Source organism: Staurois parvus, unplaced genomic scaffold (genome assembly GCF_062004578.1).
Source record: "Staurois parvus isolate SC_StPar_1 unplaced genomic scaffold, SC_StPar_1.0 ptg000149l, whole genome shotgun sequence".
Lineage (NCBI taxonomy): Eukaryota > Metazoa > Chordata > Amphibia > Anura > Ranidae > Staurois > Staurois parvus.
Window position 1 is genome coordinate 4,566,543 of NW_028317945.1, and position 18,241 is coordinate 4,584,783.

At 41.6% G+C, this 18,241-nt stretch overlaps 1 protein-coding gene across 4 annotated transcripts in view; it reads right to left on the reverse strand.

The window, feature by feature from the left end:
* Positions 1-18,241, reverse strand: part of CSNK1E (casein kinase 1 epsilon) — a 93,026-nt gene that overhangs the window by 45,450 nt on the left and 29,335 nt on the right. Inside the window, exons 2-3 of one of the 4 annotated variants that reach the window (XM_089674266.1) lie at positions 9,123-9,198; positions 4,441-4,524 (exon numbers count right to left, since the gene is read on the reverse strand). In XM_089674266.1, coding sequence (XP_089530392.1) covers positions 4,441-4,516 — 76 coding nt within the window. In that variant the 5' untranslated portion in view covers positions 4,517-4,524; positions 9,123-9,198. Of the gene's footprint in view, positions 1-4,440; positions 4,525-8,990; positions 9,013-9,122; positions 9,199-18,241 lie in introns of those variants that run through there. The other 3 variants (XM_089674267.1, XM_089674268.1, XM_089674265.1) reach the window with 3 other exon arrangements.

Consider the following 18,241-nt stretch of genomic DNA (forward strand, 5'->3'; position numbering starts at 1 on the left):
CCTACAGTCTGAACACTCTCTCTGAACTCTCTACCTATTATACGAAATGGAAAGTGGTGATAATTCCCTCACCGTTCAATGCCCTCTGTCAGACTTCGCTTCCAAATCCTTTTCCTATAGATCAAGCAAAACACCACAAATTATGAGGGCTCGCTTACCCCTGCTGCCCAATGCAACCTGCCCGTTTCTCCTGTGGCTTTTGTTCACATCAATACGCTGCGCTGGTGTGTGCTGAAAAAAAGGATGACATGTATTTTTGTGCAAAACACCGTGCTCTGATGCGCTGCAACACATTGCAATGTTGCCACAGCTCATAAGAATTACTAACAGCTGTGATAAAATATACAGCAAGCAGTGCGATTTGAAAAACGCATTGCCGCGCTCGGTAGCACATATTTGTTATGCACATATTAATGCTACATGCTGGGGTGATTGAGCCCCAAAAGCAAAACAAGTCTTTCATTTCTAATATGAGGTTTGATTTAAACGTGCAAAATCTAGCAATGGACTATTTCTCATTCCATTTTGGTCAGTTCAGTTTACCACAAGAAGCATTTTCTTATACATGTTCAATAAGGGCAAAACTGCCTGTTGATTCTACCTGAAATCTCGTCACCTGATTATGTCCTGTACGCGGTGCCTCTACTGACTTATCAGTGAGCATGGTTTAGTTTCTCTGTGCACTATAGAACACCTTCCTCTGTTATAGGGAGGGGAGGAGTTATGTAGTCCTAAAATGATCCCTGTCCTAGCATGACAATGTTGGGCCTCCACAGATACAGTAGAGTGAATGAGCATTTCACCTTAGGACATTACTGGCAGGATTACCTAAAGACTAGTAAAATTAAATATAACATATCAATATCAAATATTATGACTAGTATGTGAGGTCACTGAGTGCACTGTGGCTATACACTAATTTTGGATGTTTTACATCACATACATTTTTGTACATTTATTGTGTGTGTAGCACAATTTGAATTTTAGTAAGATGAAATATATTATTCTAGGGTTTAGATACATTGCATGATAACTGGGTAATATAGGGCTGATGGCTTAATAATGGGTGACAAGGTTACTCACAGTAATTTACATCTTCCCCCCTTAACCTCCCTAGCGGTCTGATTATGTCAGTATTTATGTGCTCAAAGCAGTACATTGTTTTCAATGGAAATGTTTTTTTTATTGTAGGCCTGTAATTCTTAGGAATAACTTACTGAAATCTGTCCAAACAAGAGTCTAGTAAACATCCCAGGTATGATAAAATTTGAAGCACGAAATCATAAATTATAATAATCATAAAAAAATAATATAATAATCAATTTAACTCAATGTCATCAAACAAAAAAACACTGAAATTTGAAATATAGCGCCAAGTTCGCACATCACTGAGCTTAGTCGCAAAATCGTTTTTAGTGTCTGATGACGAATTTCCCCACGAATCATTACTCAATTCTGCAAGTGATTCTAATTTATGATCGCCGTTTTCTAGCTGGTCTAAAACTGCTTTTGACCTAAAGGGACGCTTTTTGGATGCCATGGACGTTTCGTAGTTTCCAGGCAGAAAGAACAGTAAAAATGCAGGCAGGGCACAGGACAAAGGACTAGGGACAAAATGTATGTGAAATGGTTTGATACAGTAATGTAATACTATCAGATTTTAGTGTATTGAATGAATGTCATATTTTTACATTTTTGAAATTCTCGCCAGTTCCGTCCCCTTTAAGTCCCGACGCTTGCAGGGAACAGAACCCAGAAGACGGATGCTGGCATCGGCTGGAGGACATGGCTGGGGACGCTGCAGGGGTAGCATTGCGGAACCGAAGGACAAGGTAAGTGCTGGAGGGATCCCAGAGCAACGCTGCAGTGTATTCCTGAGTGTGGCTCGGGGTTACCGTTTCTGGTACTGAAAGTTAACCCCGAGTACTGCCAAGGGGGTAAAGAAGGATATCTTCCTATCACTTTTCAACCAACCGAGTCTTGAATTCATAAAGCTGAAGCAGGACGGAGACCACCATGACTGGCGCAGAGATCATTGTCCATCTAGAGTAGTGCTAGGCAACCTAAAAGAGGTGAAGATCTACCTGAACAACATGGGAGAAGTCAAAGATCACCGGGCCCAGTGTTGCCTCTTCCCACCTGCTTTAAACCTCTTATTGTCGTACTACCATGTCACAATCAAGTGCATTGCACAGCAATCATGAGTTTAAATCAGCTGGTGAGGAGGCAACATATTGCCTCCTTACCACCTGTCAAAAAACACTCAAGAACCCTTTTAGAGGAGGAGTAGTGCCTGCTGCACTTGTTAATGAGCCCTTAGTTGCACTCAGCAGCAGCACCCTTAAGGCTCGTTCACGTGTAAAGTTGGTCGGCGGTAAAACCTTGCAGATGAGTCATTGAGTCATGATTTTACCGCCCCAATCCCTACCCCTGAAGCCGCTGAGGCAGCAGCCAAAGGAATACACATGCCACAGCAAAAATTAGATCCCCTTTTGGTGAGTGATACCACTTGCCAATCATGACCCATTCAAGTAAATAGAGCCACTCTTCAAGCTTCCCGCAAATGAATGCTTCTGTAGAGTCTAAGGGATTAAATTAGGCGGTGAAAAAAGCATCACAATGCTGCCTGCTTTAACCCCTTGTTTGCTGTACTGCACAAGGTTGCAGGGCAATTGCAGAGTAGCCTTATTCACTTGAATGAGTCATGCTTGTCAGGTGCTACACCCACCAGCCATGCCAGGGCATAGAACACCTGCGACATGCACCCCTGGCTACTGCAGATAAAGGGGGTGTGGTTGGGGGAAGGGGTGGTAAAAATATGCCCTATGTGGTTTTACCTCCCCCCAAACCTGCACGTGTAAATGATCCCTTGCTGTTCTAAGCTCCCTAAAAGGCTGCTTTCACACTGATGTGCTGCGGTTTACCTCCACCATGGGTGCAGCACAATACATCTGCGACTTTCCTGGGTTAGCTGCACTTTGCCATAGACTTCTATTATATCCTGCTGCTGTGGTGCACTCTGAAAGCGAACCAAAACTCCCGCATTCTAGAGTTTTGGTGTGCTTTCAGAAAGTGCACCAAACCCACAGGTTATACTAGAAGTCTATGACTAAGCGTAGGAAACCTGCAGGTACACTGTTTCAGTGTGAAAGCAGCCCTATATTATGCCCAGTGTATTGCATCACACTGACCTAAAGATCTCTTCTTTCCGGCTGCTGGCACCACTCTGGAGACCGCTAGCCGGGATAAGAGGTGGAGTGCAGTTGGTATCACTCTGCATGGGACAGAAGTCAGCACTACAGGAGAGGCATTGGCTTATGTGGCTCTTGCTCCCTACTACAGCTCCAACTTTACAAGTAGTCCATCTGCATTGCACTCTGTTTGATTCTCTGGGATGGTGGTTTAGCAAGCCCAGACCATGATCTACCCCACTGTACAGTATTACTGGTGTACTGCACACATCCGACCACAGGATTCCAGGCACCCGAACTGCCAGCTTGTGACCATATGGTGGCCATTCACAATATGTTCTGTTCACAAAAGAACTCCAGCCCAGGGGCGGACTGACCATTTGGAAACTCGGGCACTGCCCGAGGGCCCGGGGTCAGTAGGGGGCCCCATGAGATGCCTCTGGTACCTTTTTCATAAGCTTTTTTGTGTTTGGGCAAGGACACAGGGGCCCCATGATCCCCTATTGCCCGGGGGCCCCATGAGTTGTCAGTCCGCCCGTGCTCCAGCCTGATATACTTTAAGTCCACACATTCTATATGGTAGAGTCCTGCGCAGCTCTGGTTCAAATCAGCATGGTCATCCACATGATACAGGTTTCAGCTGCGTTAGGCCTGTTGCACATGGGGCCCATCTAGGTGCAGTGCATCCCTTCTCATGTCTTAGTGTGCCCTGAAAAGGATAAGTGCAGCATCTGGCTCCACTGCCTAAAGCCACTCAAATTCTATGGCAAGCTGTGGCTGGACTGAACACTAACAAGCAGTACCTGCATTTAGGGCCCTATTTGTTCAAGAACTAAAGCATGGAACGAAGAAGGCCTGCGTTCATGCATCCAGTGAATGCACTATAGTGCTTGGAGAGACAAACTGCACCTAGATGGCCTTTGTGCAAACGGCCCAAAACACAGGTACAGGTCCTTATTTTCTAGCTTATATTGGAACACTTACCACTCAACAATATATATATGCAGACAAACTACGACTGGCATTCTCTCTAATCTTTAGGGAGAAATCCCTTATGTTTTAATAGACCATGCAGCAGATACAGCCATAAACTATCCTTTACTTCTTAAGACATCTTCTCAAGGCAGATTTTTTTGTGATGATTCACATGAGTTACCCAAAGTCAAAAGTAAAATGCATTCCAGGTCAGATGCGCCAGTCTTGTCACATTCATGAAGAGTTATAATCTTAAGAGAAAATTCCAGCTTACCTAAATAGATGTCTCCAAAGGAGCCACTTCCAATCTTCCTGCCCAACCTGTACTTATTTCCCACTCTGAGCTCCATCTCTTAACCTACACAGGAATAAAATGGAAAAATAAAGGTTATTGCTTTGTGCATAAATCCCAAACTTCTGAAGCAGAAATGTATACTGTAAGTGCTTTATGGACACAAAATATAAAGTTAAAAAAAGGAAGCATCAATGTTCATAAAAACACCTGTACATTTAACAGTGCAAAAAAAAAAAAACACACACTGAAACTAGACACTTGTTCTCTGGCTGACAAGCAACACAGTGCAGCTTAACATGCGTCCAAGAATGCGGTAAGCACCCAGCACGCCAAACCAGGGGAACATTCCGTCCAGGAATCTCAGAGGAAAGAAAAACTTTGCCTGACAGTTCGCGGGTGTCCTACAGTTGAACAGGAGAGGGAGGTATTTACAGAGATCTGCAACCACGTAAAAACACACGCCACTATGTACATTTTAGAAATGATCTCATTTTTGACTGCCATTATTAAATTATGAAAATAGTTAATAAAAAATGACTTTTTTTTTTTTTAAACTCCACACCAGGGACAGTACTTACATTCAATGAGAACTATGCCTTTTGCTGGTTGCTGCTTTAATTGAAAACTTTAGTCCTTGTCAGAGGACTCCTATACCCCTGCAATGGTAATCTTGTGCTGTGAGGGTTAATACATCTGCTGAACCTGTCACAGGCACTTGTCAATTGTGCCGACTACGCCTGTCCTTTCCAAACTCTTCCATCCTTGGAAGCTGTACCATAGTTTCCATCAATTAAACGGGCTCTATGAACGGAAGTGGTGGATCTTTTTATTCATTCGCATGTCCTCATTCATAGATCGCTTTTCATTGCTGGAAGCGGTAGTACAGCGTCTATGAATAAAGGAGGAGGGGCAGAAAGTGCAGGCAAAGTTGCCAGGTCCGGTGGCTGTATTTAATATCCCACAGCAACAGAATATTACCGCTCCCTGGGTATGGAGGGGGGGTAGAGGAATGAAGATTACAACTAAGAGCAGCCAACAAAACAAGGAGCATTCCGCAGTACTGATTTAAAAAGAAAATTTAACCTAACACAGGTTTTAAACAGAAAAGGAAAATTGCAGAATGCTTTGCGTGAACCATTTTTGGTGGAAAAAAAGGCATATCTTCTGAAAACAAAAAAACAATAATCCCACCACTGGTGCCAAGGTTAGAAACCTAGGATGTCTGCGCCCTGTGTACTTGGGTAAGGCTTGTAGGTCACTGGGACCCACAGAACAGGAATGTCTGCTCCCTGAGGTTTGCATATGCATGTCATGACCCAACACTCATTATAGGGATATTCTTGCAGCAAGACCAGTAGAGCAAAAAGTATCAAGTTCTCATTGGCTTGTTGGTTAGCTTAACCTTAACATGTATCCTTACTAATCTGATATCTTAGGATCAGTTACAAAAGATACTGTCTGCATGGAGTTTGTATACCCTTGTGTTTATATCGGTTTAACTCATCTTTTCCAAAACCTGCTAGCAGGTAAACTAGCTTCCACCCAAGCTACTTTACATTAGTGTTGGTGAATTGGCATTTCCACAGTTTTGTGGAGTTAGCCAATTAAAGTGAGCTAAAACCTCTGGATATTGCACTACATTCTTTGAAATGGAGGGAATCCATAACACTTCTTCAGGTCATGTATGTAAATATTGGAAATATACACCAATCCGCCATAAATGTATGACCATCAACAAGTTAAGCTGATTATTTCATTACAATGGCATCTAAAAGTCAGTGGGATATATTAGGCAGCCAATAAACATGTTGACCATGAAGCTGATGTGTTGAAAGCAGAACAAACAAAAAAAAACAAAAACGGGCATCACAGTTTGTTATATATGGGCCTGCATAGCCGCAGACCGGTCAGGGTGCCTATGATGACCCGTGTTCACAGCTAAAAGCACCAACAATGGACACGTGAGCATCAGAACAGAACCACAGAGCAATGGAAGAAGGTGGCCTGGTCTGATGATGTTTTGTGTTAATCATGTGGATGACCGGGTGCATGTATATTGCTTACCTGGGGAAGAGATGGCACCAGGATAGAGTATGAAAAGGTGGTAAGCCAGTGGAGACAGTGTGATGTTTTGGGCAATGTTCTGCTGGAAAACTTTGGGTTTCCTATCATTCATCTGGATGTTACTTGACATGTACCACCGATCTAAATATTGTTGCTGACCAAGTATACCCCTTCATGGAAACTGTATTCATTCATGGCAGTGGCCTTTCAGCAGGATAATGCACCCTGCCACACTGCAAAAACAGTTTAAGAATGGTTTGAGGAACGTGTATGAGGTGTTGACTCTGCCTCCAAATTCTCCAGATCTCAATCCAATTGAGCATCTTTGTGATGTGCAGGAAAAACAAGTCCGATCCATGGAGGCCCCACCTTGCAACTTACAGGACTTAAAGGATCTGCTACTGATGGTTTGGTGCCAGATATCACAGCATACCTTCGGTGGTCTAGTGGCATCCATACATAGACTGTTCAGGGCTGTTTTTGCGGGAAAAGGGGGATCTACTTAACATTAGGTGGATGGTCAAAGTTATGGCTGATTGGTGTAAGTGTATTCATAGCTTTAGATGGAGCAGAAAAGGGTCAGATCCGATATCAAACTTTTTATTTAGGCCTGTGTCCCCCACTATGTAGCATCACCCTTGATATCTGCAGTGGTGCCCATTGTTACAAATCGAAAATTTCCAATGTGGATACATTAAAAATGCCTAAAGCCCACCACTGCAGTGTAGTTAATGCATATTATGTGCATTAATGTATTGCATTACGGTATTACTTGAATGGGTTGCCAAATATATCAAAACGGATCCAAAAATCGCAAGGGCTGCATTTTTGGTAACACAGTGCTTTTCCATATGATGCAACAGGTGTGCTGGGTGCCATTCAAAATAAATGGCACTATGGTGCACCAATACAGGTGAAGTGCATGGCCGCATCCAAATACCATAAACAGATCCCAAGGGGCAATTTTCCTAACTTCATAGTGATTGCTTTCATTTCGTTTGGAGTCTGTTGTAATTGAGTGAAAAGAAATTTCCCCAACAGGAAAACTTTGTCTATACATACACTTTTAAGCATTCAGCTATGCAGGGCACCCAGACAAAAAAACAGCCATTGTTTAGATAACTTGCAGGACAGGTCAAGGGGTATAATATATACACACACACATATATCTGCTGCTCTGCTATGAAACCACAACATAGAATGTTTCCTAGAAACACGCAAACACTCTGCAGCTCAGTGAGCTAATCCAACACTGTACTGACTAGTTATTTAGGAAGGCAGATAGCTAATGAACTGTTGTTCACTAAAGAATATATTTGCACTGATTGATTGCAAGCCGTATTTTCAGTTTTCACACTGTCTGAAGTCCACTCTCTCAGAAAAAAGGCAATGAAAAGGTGGCGGTTCTTTCCTAAGGAAAACATGGCCCCACTGTTGGGCCAAACACATTAAGAGAAGAGTTGTGTGTCTGGACCATAAATGGGGTCTTCAAATCAACTTTGCCATTGCCAAATTAAGGGTTATGGCATGTAGTCTTAGGCCTCATGCACACTGGGCCTTTAGCCCTGGCACATGAGGCTCCAGTTTAGGTGCAGGTGGAAGACACGGGTGCACTGTCCAACCCCTGCCAACAGCCTGTCAAACTCTCTGACAGCTGCCTGGGCTGGACGGTGCACAACATGGTAGTACTGTTTAGGGTGGTATGTGCCCAGAGATAAATGCCTTGAAAGTAGTCTGCTTTCACAGCATTTGTCCCTGAGCACATACTGCCCTAAATGTTAGTAATACTCGTCTAGTTCCAGCAGCTTTCAGCCCCTTAGAGTTTTACAGGCTGCCGGTAGCAGGGCTGGAGGGTGGACCTGTGCCTTCCGGCTGCAGCTAAATCCAGAGACTCAGGCACTGAGCCTAAACACCCAGTGTGCATTAGGACTTCAATGTTGTCATTTGGTAGATGACGACATGTCAGCAAAACCAATTCACACTATTAGGCCCTTTTCACACGGGCGTTTACAGGTGGAAAAAAAAAACGGACCCCCATGTATTTCTATGGACTTGCGGATGTAAATGGATGAACATCTTCTTACATCCGGTAACATGTTTGTTTTTTTTTTTAACGGAATAAACCCCTATTTTTCTTCCGCAACAAATTCCAGAATGGACAAAAAAGACGGATGTAAACATACCAAAAATGGATGAAAAAAATGGATGTAAACGGATGAAAAAATGGAAGTAAATGGTTGAAAAAAATGGATGTAAACACGGATGTAAACTCATTTGTTTTTTCTTTGAAAAAACGTGACTGAACTGAAGAAAAAAAAAAAAAACAGAACGTGTGAAAGGACCCTTAGTTTGACTTGAAGTACCTCTTATTAGATATTGTCCATAATCTGATATTCAAACAGACCCCCTTTCAGGAGACTTGCAATAAATAGAAGTATCAGCAAGGCCAAGTAGCAGGCACTCACACATTTTGCTCATGACAGGTTCCCTTGAAGGCCTGTGTCAACTGACATTTGGCACACGTCAACGGCATCAGTTTGACATCTGTCTGAGATGCTTCTGAGAACCTTCAGAATTCCTTGACGAATGCAACTGACCTGCAACTGACTTCCTTTTGAGAAGCGTTGAGCAAGTTTTGCATTCCTCTTGACTTGTATGGGAATCCACAACCTGCTAAGAACAAAAGCCAATGAATACGGGCCATCGTGAACCGACAATGCTATTTAGTCCAATAACACAACTATGCTAAAGTGAGACGTGAACAGATCCTTTGAATAACTGCTGCATGCCAAGCGATCATTTGTACTGGTATAATACCCTGAAAACAACTGCTTTCAGTAAAGATTTTCCAGCAAGTTGAAAAATTATTTTTCCCAATATGTTCCATTGAATATTTGGTGGTTGTTTCTGTACTGTAAATGCTTCATCACCATTTGTGTTCACTGAATATTATTTGAACATTTGTTACATCTTCGTAAAGACAGTCCAACTATAGCTAACATAACTATTCAGGGTGAGAAAATGAAGCAGGAAGCTATTCTAACCTTTGTTTATGTTATAGGATAAATGTCAATGGCATCCTACTGAACAGTCAAGCCTATGTTACAGGAAAACCACAGGAGGAGAAATAATTATATTAGTGATGGTTGAAAAACAACATACTGTCTACACATGCAACATTAATCTTTCCAATAAAATAATAAGTACAAAAATCATGTCCTAGTTCAGTGTCATGTAAACAGCCTCTAACGTTGCAATTACAATATTACGTACAGCATGACACCCATTTTATGATAGACTGAATAAAACTAAAGACGGAACAAAGGAGAGCGCTCAGCTGCTGAGCCTTTTGCCAAATCACACAGGATCAGCTGTCAATAGGCAAAGCTGGTTCCTCCCTACGCAAGCTTTTATTAATCTGTGCAGGACATCACACAAACTGGACCACATTGTTGCATATATTTTCATGGTCAGTTTGGTTTAAAAAAAAAATAAAAAAATAAAAAAAAGTCCATCCAGCTCGACCCACAGGAAAAAATAAAAACATCTCACACACACACACCCTCCATATGCACAATCCTATACCCACGCTTGATCCAGAGGAAGGCAAAAAAAAAAAAAAACAAAGCATGATCCAATTTGCTCCAGGGAGGCAAAAAAAATTCCTTTCTGATCCCCCAAGAGACAACTGGATATTCCCTGCTTCTGCTTCCCAACTGAAGTTGATCATAAACTTCAGAGGACTGTTGGAGGCATGATTCAATCACTGCAAGAGATTCTTACCAGCAGCTTTTGGCATAAACACACCCAGCCAGGTAGTTCATACCTTCTGTACATACCTTAAAGGCAGGAGCAGGTAGCACACCCATGGGAGCTGGCTTACAGTGTATGCATTAACTCAAAGGAAACAATGGCAATCATACAAAAGTTTGAGTTTAAGGAACTTCTTCGGCTGACATCAGCTGGCTGCAGGCATGAGATATCTATGATACCTCGCACTGCCAATGTAGCAGTCCATAAACTGTAATACACGGCCCCAGAGCAAGTATCCATCATAATTACTCATGCAATGAGAAGCTTTTCTCCTTGGTCAGCAGGGTCACATGGCTGCGCTGACCAATGAGTGCCTGCCATTGTTAGCATTATGAAGGATAATCACTCTGGGAACTGGCAGCACGGAACATCACAGCCACTATGTGTGGCAAGGTCTGTTAGAGTAACCAGGTTATTGGAAACTTAACCTTTAAGCCCCGGAATACCTGTGCATTCAGAACCACTGACCAATAAGCCTGGAACAGCTGTATTAATTTTGAAATAAAATACTACATTATTAGGTTGGAAACACAAGTATCGATATATTTTTGCATACTTCGCATATTTACTAAAAAAAAAAAAAAAAAAAAGTACAGACAAATTGCCAGTGATCATATTGACTCTTTGGGTCTTTTCTTAGCCTGAAAAACTTTGTGTATAAAAAGAGTGGACAGGAAGAGCAAACTACTCTGATGTAAAAAGAGCATCTTCATACAGTCTAAGGCTTTTTAGTACTGACAAAATATGTAAACAGCCCTGTTCCAGAGCCTTCACATCTTTGAGAATTAAGTGAAGTACTTTTACAGGAGTTCTTGTAAACAGAGCTGTACAAACAAGTCCTTCTCCTTCAACTTCAGTATGCTGATAAAATCTCCTTGGGAGGAGTTCTAAACCACCAATGAGCAATTCTCTCTAGTAAACAGAAAACTCCCACAAGTGCTCGCAACCACAAAAAAAAAAAAAAATATATAAAAAGGCCCTAAAGAAGAAACCTGATCTATTAGCAGTTGGGCTGAAAATGTATGTCCTTGCTCATTCACACCAGATGTTTTGCAGTTGCTGCTTTTTTAATGCACCAAAATGCATTAAAAATTAATATACTGTAGATTGTTTTTGATCTTTATACATCAAAGCGCTTCACTGCAGAATGTTGGATTATTTATTTTATTCCAGGGACTTATATAGTGCAGTCAATTTACACTGCGCTTTACATATATATTGTATATTCACATCAGTCCCTAACCCTCAAGGGGTGTAAATCTAAGGTCCCTGACATTCATACATACACATACTAGGGCCAATTTAGACAGGAGCCAATTTACCTACCAGCATGTCTTTGGAGGGTAGGAGGAAACCGGAGTATCAGGAGGAAACCCACGCAGGCACAGGGAGAACATGCAAACTCCAGGCAGGTGGTGCCGTGGTTGGGATTCAAACCCACAATGCTAGCAATGCCAGGCGGAAGTGCTAACCATTTAACCACTGTGCTGCTCGGTGTGAGGAATATGAGGAGATGCTTCGAAAATGCATAGTTTCTAAAATGCACATTAACCCATGTATTTAAAGTAACTGTGTCCACCTATAAAATAAGTTTATATTTGCTTATCTTTCCAGCAGCCTATGAAAGGAAAAGCCATCAGTTCTCTTTTCCCCAACTGTAGTGGCTGAGGAGTGGTGACTTTTCCTTACAAGGGCCGCAGAAAAGGTTAGTAAACAAATCCTTCTTTTACAAGTGGGCTTTTACATAGAAGTGACCTTGTGGTGACAGGGTCGTTGTAAGTGAGAACAAGTCCTTCGACGTTTTTAAAACCACAAAGTAATAACCTATAGGGATACACATATGGGAACTGCCACCGCACTTTGCCCCTAAGCAAGAGTTTGATCTTGCAAGAGAAACCCCAAAAGGCAGCATGTACAGTTGTGTTCAAAATAATAGTGTGTTGAAAAAAGTGAATAAAGCTCAAAATCCTTCTAATAGCTTTTATTTCCATACAGACCAATGCATTGGGAACACTACACATCCTATTCCAAATCAAAACATGAAGAAAAATATCAAATTTGTGTTGTTCCCCTAAAAAAAAAAATTAAAGAAAAGTGAATATTAGACTGTTCAAAAAAAAATAGCAGTGTTTGTATTCTTCTTTACAAACTCAAACATTCACTATATAAACTGAAAAATGTTTGAAGATTTTGCTTTCCTTTGAATCACTTAATTAATACTTAGTTGTATAAGCACTGTTTCTGACAACTGCTGTACATCTGTGTTGCATGGAGTCAACCAACTTCTGGCATCTGTGAACAGGTATTCCAGCCCAGGATGATTGGACTACATTCCACAGTTCTTCTCTATTTCTTGGTTTTGCCTCAGAAACTGCATTTTTGATGTCACCCCACAAGTTTTCTATTGGGCTGGCCACTCCATAACGTCAATCTTGTTGGTCTGGAACCAAGATGTTGCACGTTTACTGGTGTGTTTGGGGTCGTTGTCTTGTTGGAACACCCATTTCAAGGGCATTTCCTCTTCAGCCTAAGGCAGCATGACCTCTTCAAGTATTCTGATGTATTCAAACTGATCCATGATCCCTGGTATGCGATAAATAGGCCCAACACCGTAGTATGAGAAACATCCCGATATCATGATGCTTGCGCAACCATGCTTCACTGTCTTCACAGTGTACTGTGGCTTGAATTCAGTGTTTGGGGGTCGTCTGACAAACTGTCTCCGGCCACTAGACCCAAAAAGAACAATCTTACTTTCATCAGTCCACAAAATGTTGTGCCATTTCTCTTTAGGCCAGTCAATGTGCTCTTTGGCAAACTGTAACCTCTTCAGCACATCTTTTTTTCAACAGTGGGACTTTGCGGGGGCTTCTTGCAGATAGCTTGGCTTCACATAGGCGTCTTCTAATTGTAACAGTACTCACAGGTAACTTTAGACCTCCTTTGATCTTCCTGGAGCTGATTGTTGGCTGAGTCCTTGCCATTTTTGCTATTCTTCTATCCATTCAAATGGTAGTTTTTCGCTTTCTTCCACGTCTTTCAGGTTTTGGTTGCCATTTTAAAGCATTTGCGATCATTTTAGCTGCGCAGCCTATCATTTTCTGCACTTCTTTATATGTTTTCCCCTCTCCAATCAACTTTTTAATCATGGTACGCTGTTCTTCTGAACAATGTCTGGAACGACCCATTTTCCTCAGAATTTCAGAGAGAAATGCACTGTAACCAGCATGTACAACATTTGCTGCCTTCCTTCCTTAAATAAGGGCAATAATTTCCACCTGTTTTTCAAAGAATGAATGACCTCACTAACAGAACTCCACATTGCTATTATTTTGAACATGCCCCTTTCAATTAGTGATTCAATTACACAGAATCAGCAGCATGCATGTCATGACTGTTGAGTCTGTTGGATTTCTATTACTCTACTACACCTGCTAGTAAATTATTTGCCATGTATAAATAAAATTTCTACTAAAAACAGTGATTGATCAGGTTAGTGATGTCTGACTGCTATTATTTTTAACACAACTGTACTTTCTAGTTATACAGTCTCCCACCTACCAGATTTGCCATCAAGCAGAAGGCAGGGAGGAACATCATGTGTTCTCAGACATTTCTAGGTAATTCTCAAACTGGCCACACACGTTTTTCTTTAGTTCTCCCTGTAGGAAAAGAAAGCACTAAAAGTCGCATATCGCAACAAAACCCTAGGATGACGTGTATGACAGCCTCAGCCCGGGCTCCAACCAGGCCACACACCCCAAACTGTGTTTCACTCTGCCCCACAGCTTAACCACGATAAAGCTCCAATGCGGAGAGAAATGCGTTGGCGGCATGGCCTGGTTGGAGCCCGAATTGAGGCCATCATACACTGCCTCACAGGGTTTTGCTACAATTTGCGACTTTTAGGACTTTCTTTTCCTACTGGATGTTTTGAGCTGGAACAAGCTCTGTCTTTATTGGCACTCCTAGAGATCTGTCATGCAAGAGGACCTGGTGGAGCCTTGAGCAGCACCTGTCATTTTTGTTGAAGGTCTTTAGTTCCGCCTGCCATGTATAGCAGCCTTCAGATATTCTGGTGAAAGATTGGGGCTGCAACTATTGCAGGTGGCGACTACTGACTCTGTATGGTTCTTCCTGTAAGTGAGCCTATTACTTTGTGTTATACGGAAAATACACCTTAAAGGATATCAGTTTATTGGGTCACTTCTTGGGTGAGCTGGAACCAGTACGTGGGGCAGGAAGTATGGGAGAATTTCTTCAAAAGGGCAATTTTAAGAAATACACTATCCATTCTATTCATATTTTGGGGGGTTAATTCCTTCTTTTAAAGTGTAGACTCATAGAATGACATCCTGTTACAGGTTTAACTCATTGTTATTGGCCAGTGACTCACTAGGTACAGAACCAAACATAAGGATGGCCTGTAGCTTTTGTGGATGTGACCTTAAAGAGACAATATCTCCAGATTAGTCTTAACTTCCCATAAAATATCAGGATCAAAATGTATTTTATGTCTGTTTACTTGTAAAAGCTTTGCTTGTGTAGAAATTTAAAAGCACTCTGCTGCTGCCACCATTTTGAATGTGATGTCATCAGTCCCAGCAGACTCAGAACTGTCACTCCTTGTTACTTTCCCAGAAGATACATACAAGGTAATCTAGGGAAAGAAGGGGGTGTGCTAGGAACGGACTCTACTGGAGTAGTTTTCTAGCAAATTCAAAAGCACATTTTAGCATGGTGACAGGGTCTCATTAAAGCTCAAGTCTAGCTTTTCAGCACATTCCCACCCCTAGCATCCTGAAAGAGCCCACTCTGCACCCCTCCCCAAAATACTTCTGGCTGGTTCAATGACATCATAAGTTCTTCAGGCCTGTATTGAAAGGCTTTGGGCTTCTGTCAAGGGCATCAGTTTGACATTCGTCCAAAATGCTTTTGAGAGAGTTCAGAATTCATTGACCACCTACTTCAAGCAGGTTTTGCATTATTATACACTTGCATGAAAACACAAAACCCAAATGAAGAAAACAAAAGCTCATAAACATGCTCGACATAGGCCCAGCTTGTTGGAATGCATTTTTTATGCATAGTATTTTATGCAACAACTATCAATATTAAGTAGAGATATATTCTTCAACCAATAGATGGCAGCGTTTATACCTTTGTAGCTGCGCCCATGATAAACTCTATGTCTTTTCTCTATAATACATTTCCTGTTTCCTGTGTGCAGAGAAGCAGCAGATAAACACATGTGGACTGTGCACTGTGTGTTCTGTAGGGCTATATACACACACACACACACACACACACACACACACACACACACACACGACTCTTTTGCTGACAGTTATTTCTAATAGCGTGAATTGTCCTTGCTCACTTTTCCATATACATTTGGACTCTGTACAACCTAAATGAGAACAGGGAAGAAGGGTATCAGCCATGTGGCTGCTTCAGTCTATCAAGCAATTCACATGAAAAACCATGGTGGGTACCTGCAATATTGAGGAGAGATAGAGGTCTCCTCATTCTCAGGAGACATCTCCTCACCTATAGACAACTTTAGATGCCCTCCCCCATTAACCAGACATTTCCATCAATCACCAGGTACACGCCTCCCCATTACAGATCCCTATGCTATAATTTAAAAGTCATACACAGATTGTCAGGCAACCATTGGTATAACTTCAATCTTTTCCTGTGTATGACCACTATCAAGACAAATATAGAAAGGATTTCAAACCATTTTTCTTCACTATAAAGTCAATTTAAATGCAAAAGCTAAAATCAGTTAAATCAACACAAAAAGCATAACAGTTAGCTTTAATTCTGGTGACTGTGTACATGAACGGTTAGGTGAAACTCATCTGAGTGGACCAGTAAGCAAGCCTCCAAACTGCTGGGTTGAATTAATAGAGCAAGTACAAAAGCCATACGGTTGTTTTCAGACAAAAAAAAAAAAAAAAACTTTGCTTACTAGCTCATTTGCTCATTGGTTTTCATATAGAACAGATACAGAAGTCTGTTACCCCTTCCTAAATACGGATATCACCTTTGAAATCCATCAGCCTGCTACATGCAAAACTAAGGAGCTTGCAAGTACAACTGTGACCTGATCAAAGTGATACAGGCTGTTTAATGCAAATTATCCAGCCATGCATGTTAAAAAAAAAAAATAAATCTTACCATCAAAGCCACATATTGTAGGATACGGGATTAAAACAAGGAAGAATAATTACGCACTGTACTGGCAACATTATCTCTTGGGTAAGAAAATCATAGCTAGAAACATTTAGCACGTCGTATAGCTATAGTGCCAACATCATTTCTTACCAAACAGCACATTGTCTGCTTTGCAGAACAGAAGTACAGAAATTGAGCAACAGGAAGCACCTCTGCTCTTACAGGGCTAACCCTTGCTGCAATCAAAGCAAGTAGATTTCCATTTACTAACATTTACATGTTCCTAGTTTACAGTACCTAGAATAAAGATGAGTTTCTTTCGTTGTAAGCAAATAACCCTCTACAGTAAAGTAGGAAACCGTAACCAACAGCCACATGACTCCCAGAGTTATAAAAAATTCATTCTCCCGAAAGCAAAAGTGTAACTTTATCAAAATTAATCCTCCACATCATCCTGGCCATGTTGCCCTCTTGCACTTATAAATGTCCAAAATACACCCAAACTCTGTGCTGAGAAAAATGTGGCTGTGTTCCCATGACAGCAGGTTACATGATCAACGTAAAAGTGTATCTAAAGCCAAAATTGTAGAGTGGTAAGTTAGAACCCCCCCTCCCTTTTTTTTTAGCTGTTGGGAGTCCTATAGAGAACTGTAATGGGACCAGAGAGGATACCTGTTGCAGTGGAAACTTGAAGTGAAAGGTGCAGTGAGATCCCCCCCCCCCCCAGTAGGACACAAGAGGAAACATCATGGGTTTTATCGACTCCCTACTCAATAAAACACACAACTAAGCTTTTGATATACTATATAAATCGACTGCCACTATTTTAAGAAAGTACAACAAATACAAGGGTTTACTACTTACCTGTCAGTCCACATGCACTCATTCTCAGCCATCCTAGGGCACATTCACATATGTGCTCAGTTGCGTGCAAGCAGCCTATATAAAAAGTGTATGGATGCACAGTCAGGTCCATAAATATTGGGACATCGACACAATTCTAACATTTCTGGCTCTATACACCACCACAATGGATTTGAAATTGAACGAACAAGATGTGCTTTAATTGCAGACTGTCAGCTTTAATTTGAGGGTATTCACACCAAAATCAGGTGAACGGTGTAGGAATTACAACAGTTTGCATATGTGCCTCCCACTTGTTAAGGGACCAAAAGTAATGGGACAATTGGCTTCTCAGCTGTTCCATGGCCAGGTGTGTGTTATTCCCTCATTATCCCAATTACAATGAGCAGATAAAAGGTCCAGAGTTCATTTCAAGTGTGCTATTTGCATTTGGAATCTGTTGCTGTCAACTCTCAAGATGAGATCCAAAGAGCTGTCACTATCAGTGAAGCAAGCCATCATTAGGCTGAAAAAACAAAACAAACCCATCAGAGAGATAGCAAAAACATTAGGCGTGGCCAAAACAACTGTTTGGAACATTTTTAAAAAGAAGGAATGCACCGGTCAGCTCAGCAACACCAAAAGACCCGGAAGACCACGGAAAACAACTGTGGTGGATGACCAAAGAATTCTTTCCCTGGTGAAGAAAACACCCTTCACAACAGTTGGCCAGATCAAGAACACTCTCCAGGAGGTAGGTGTATGTGTGTCAAAGTCAACAATCAAGAGAAGACTTCACCAGAGTGAATACAGAGGGTTCACCACAAGATGTAAACCATTGGTGAGCCTCAAAAACAGGAAGGCCAGATTACAGTTT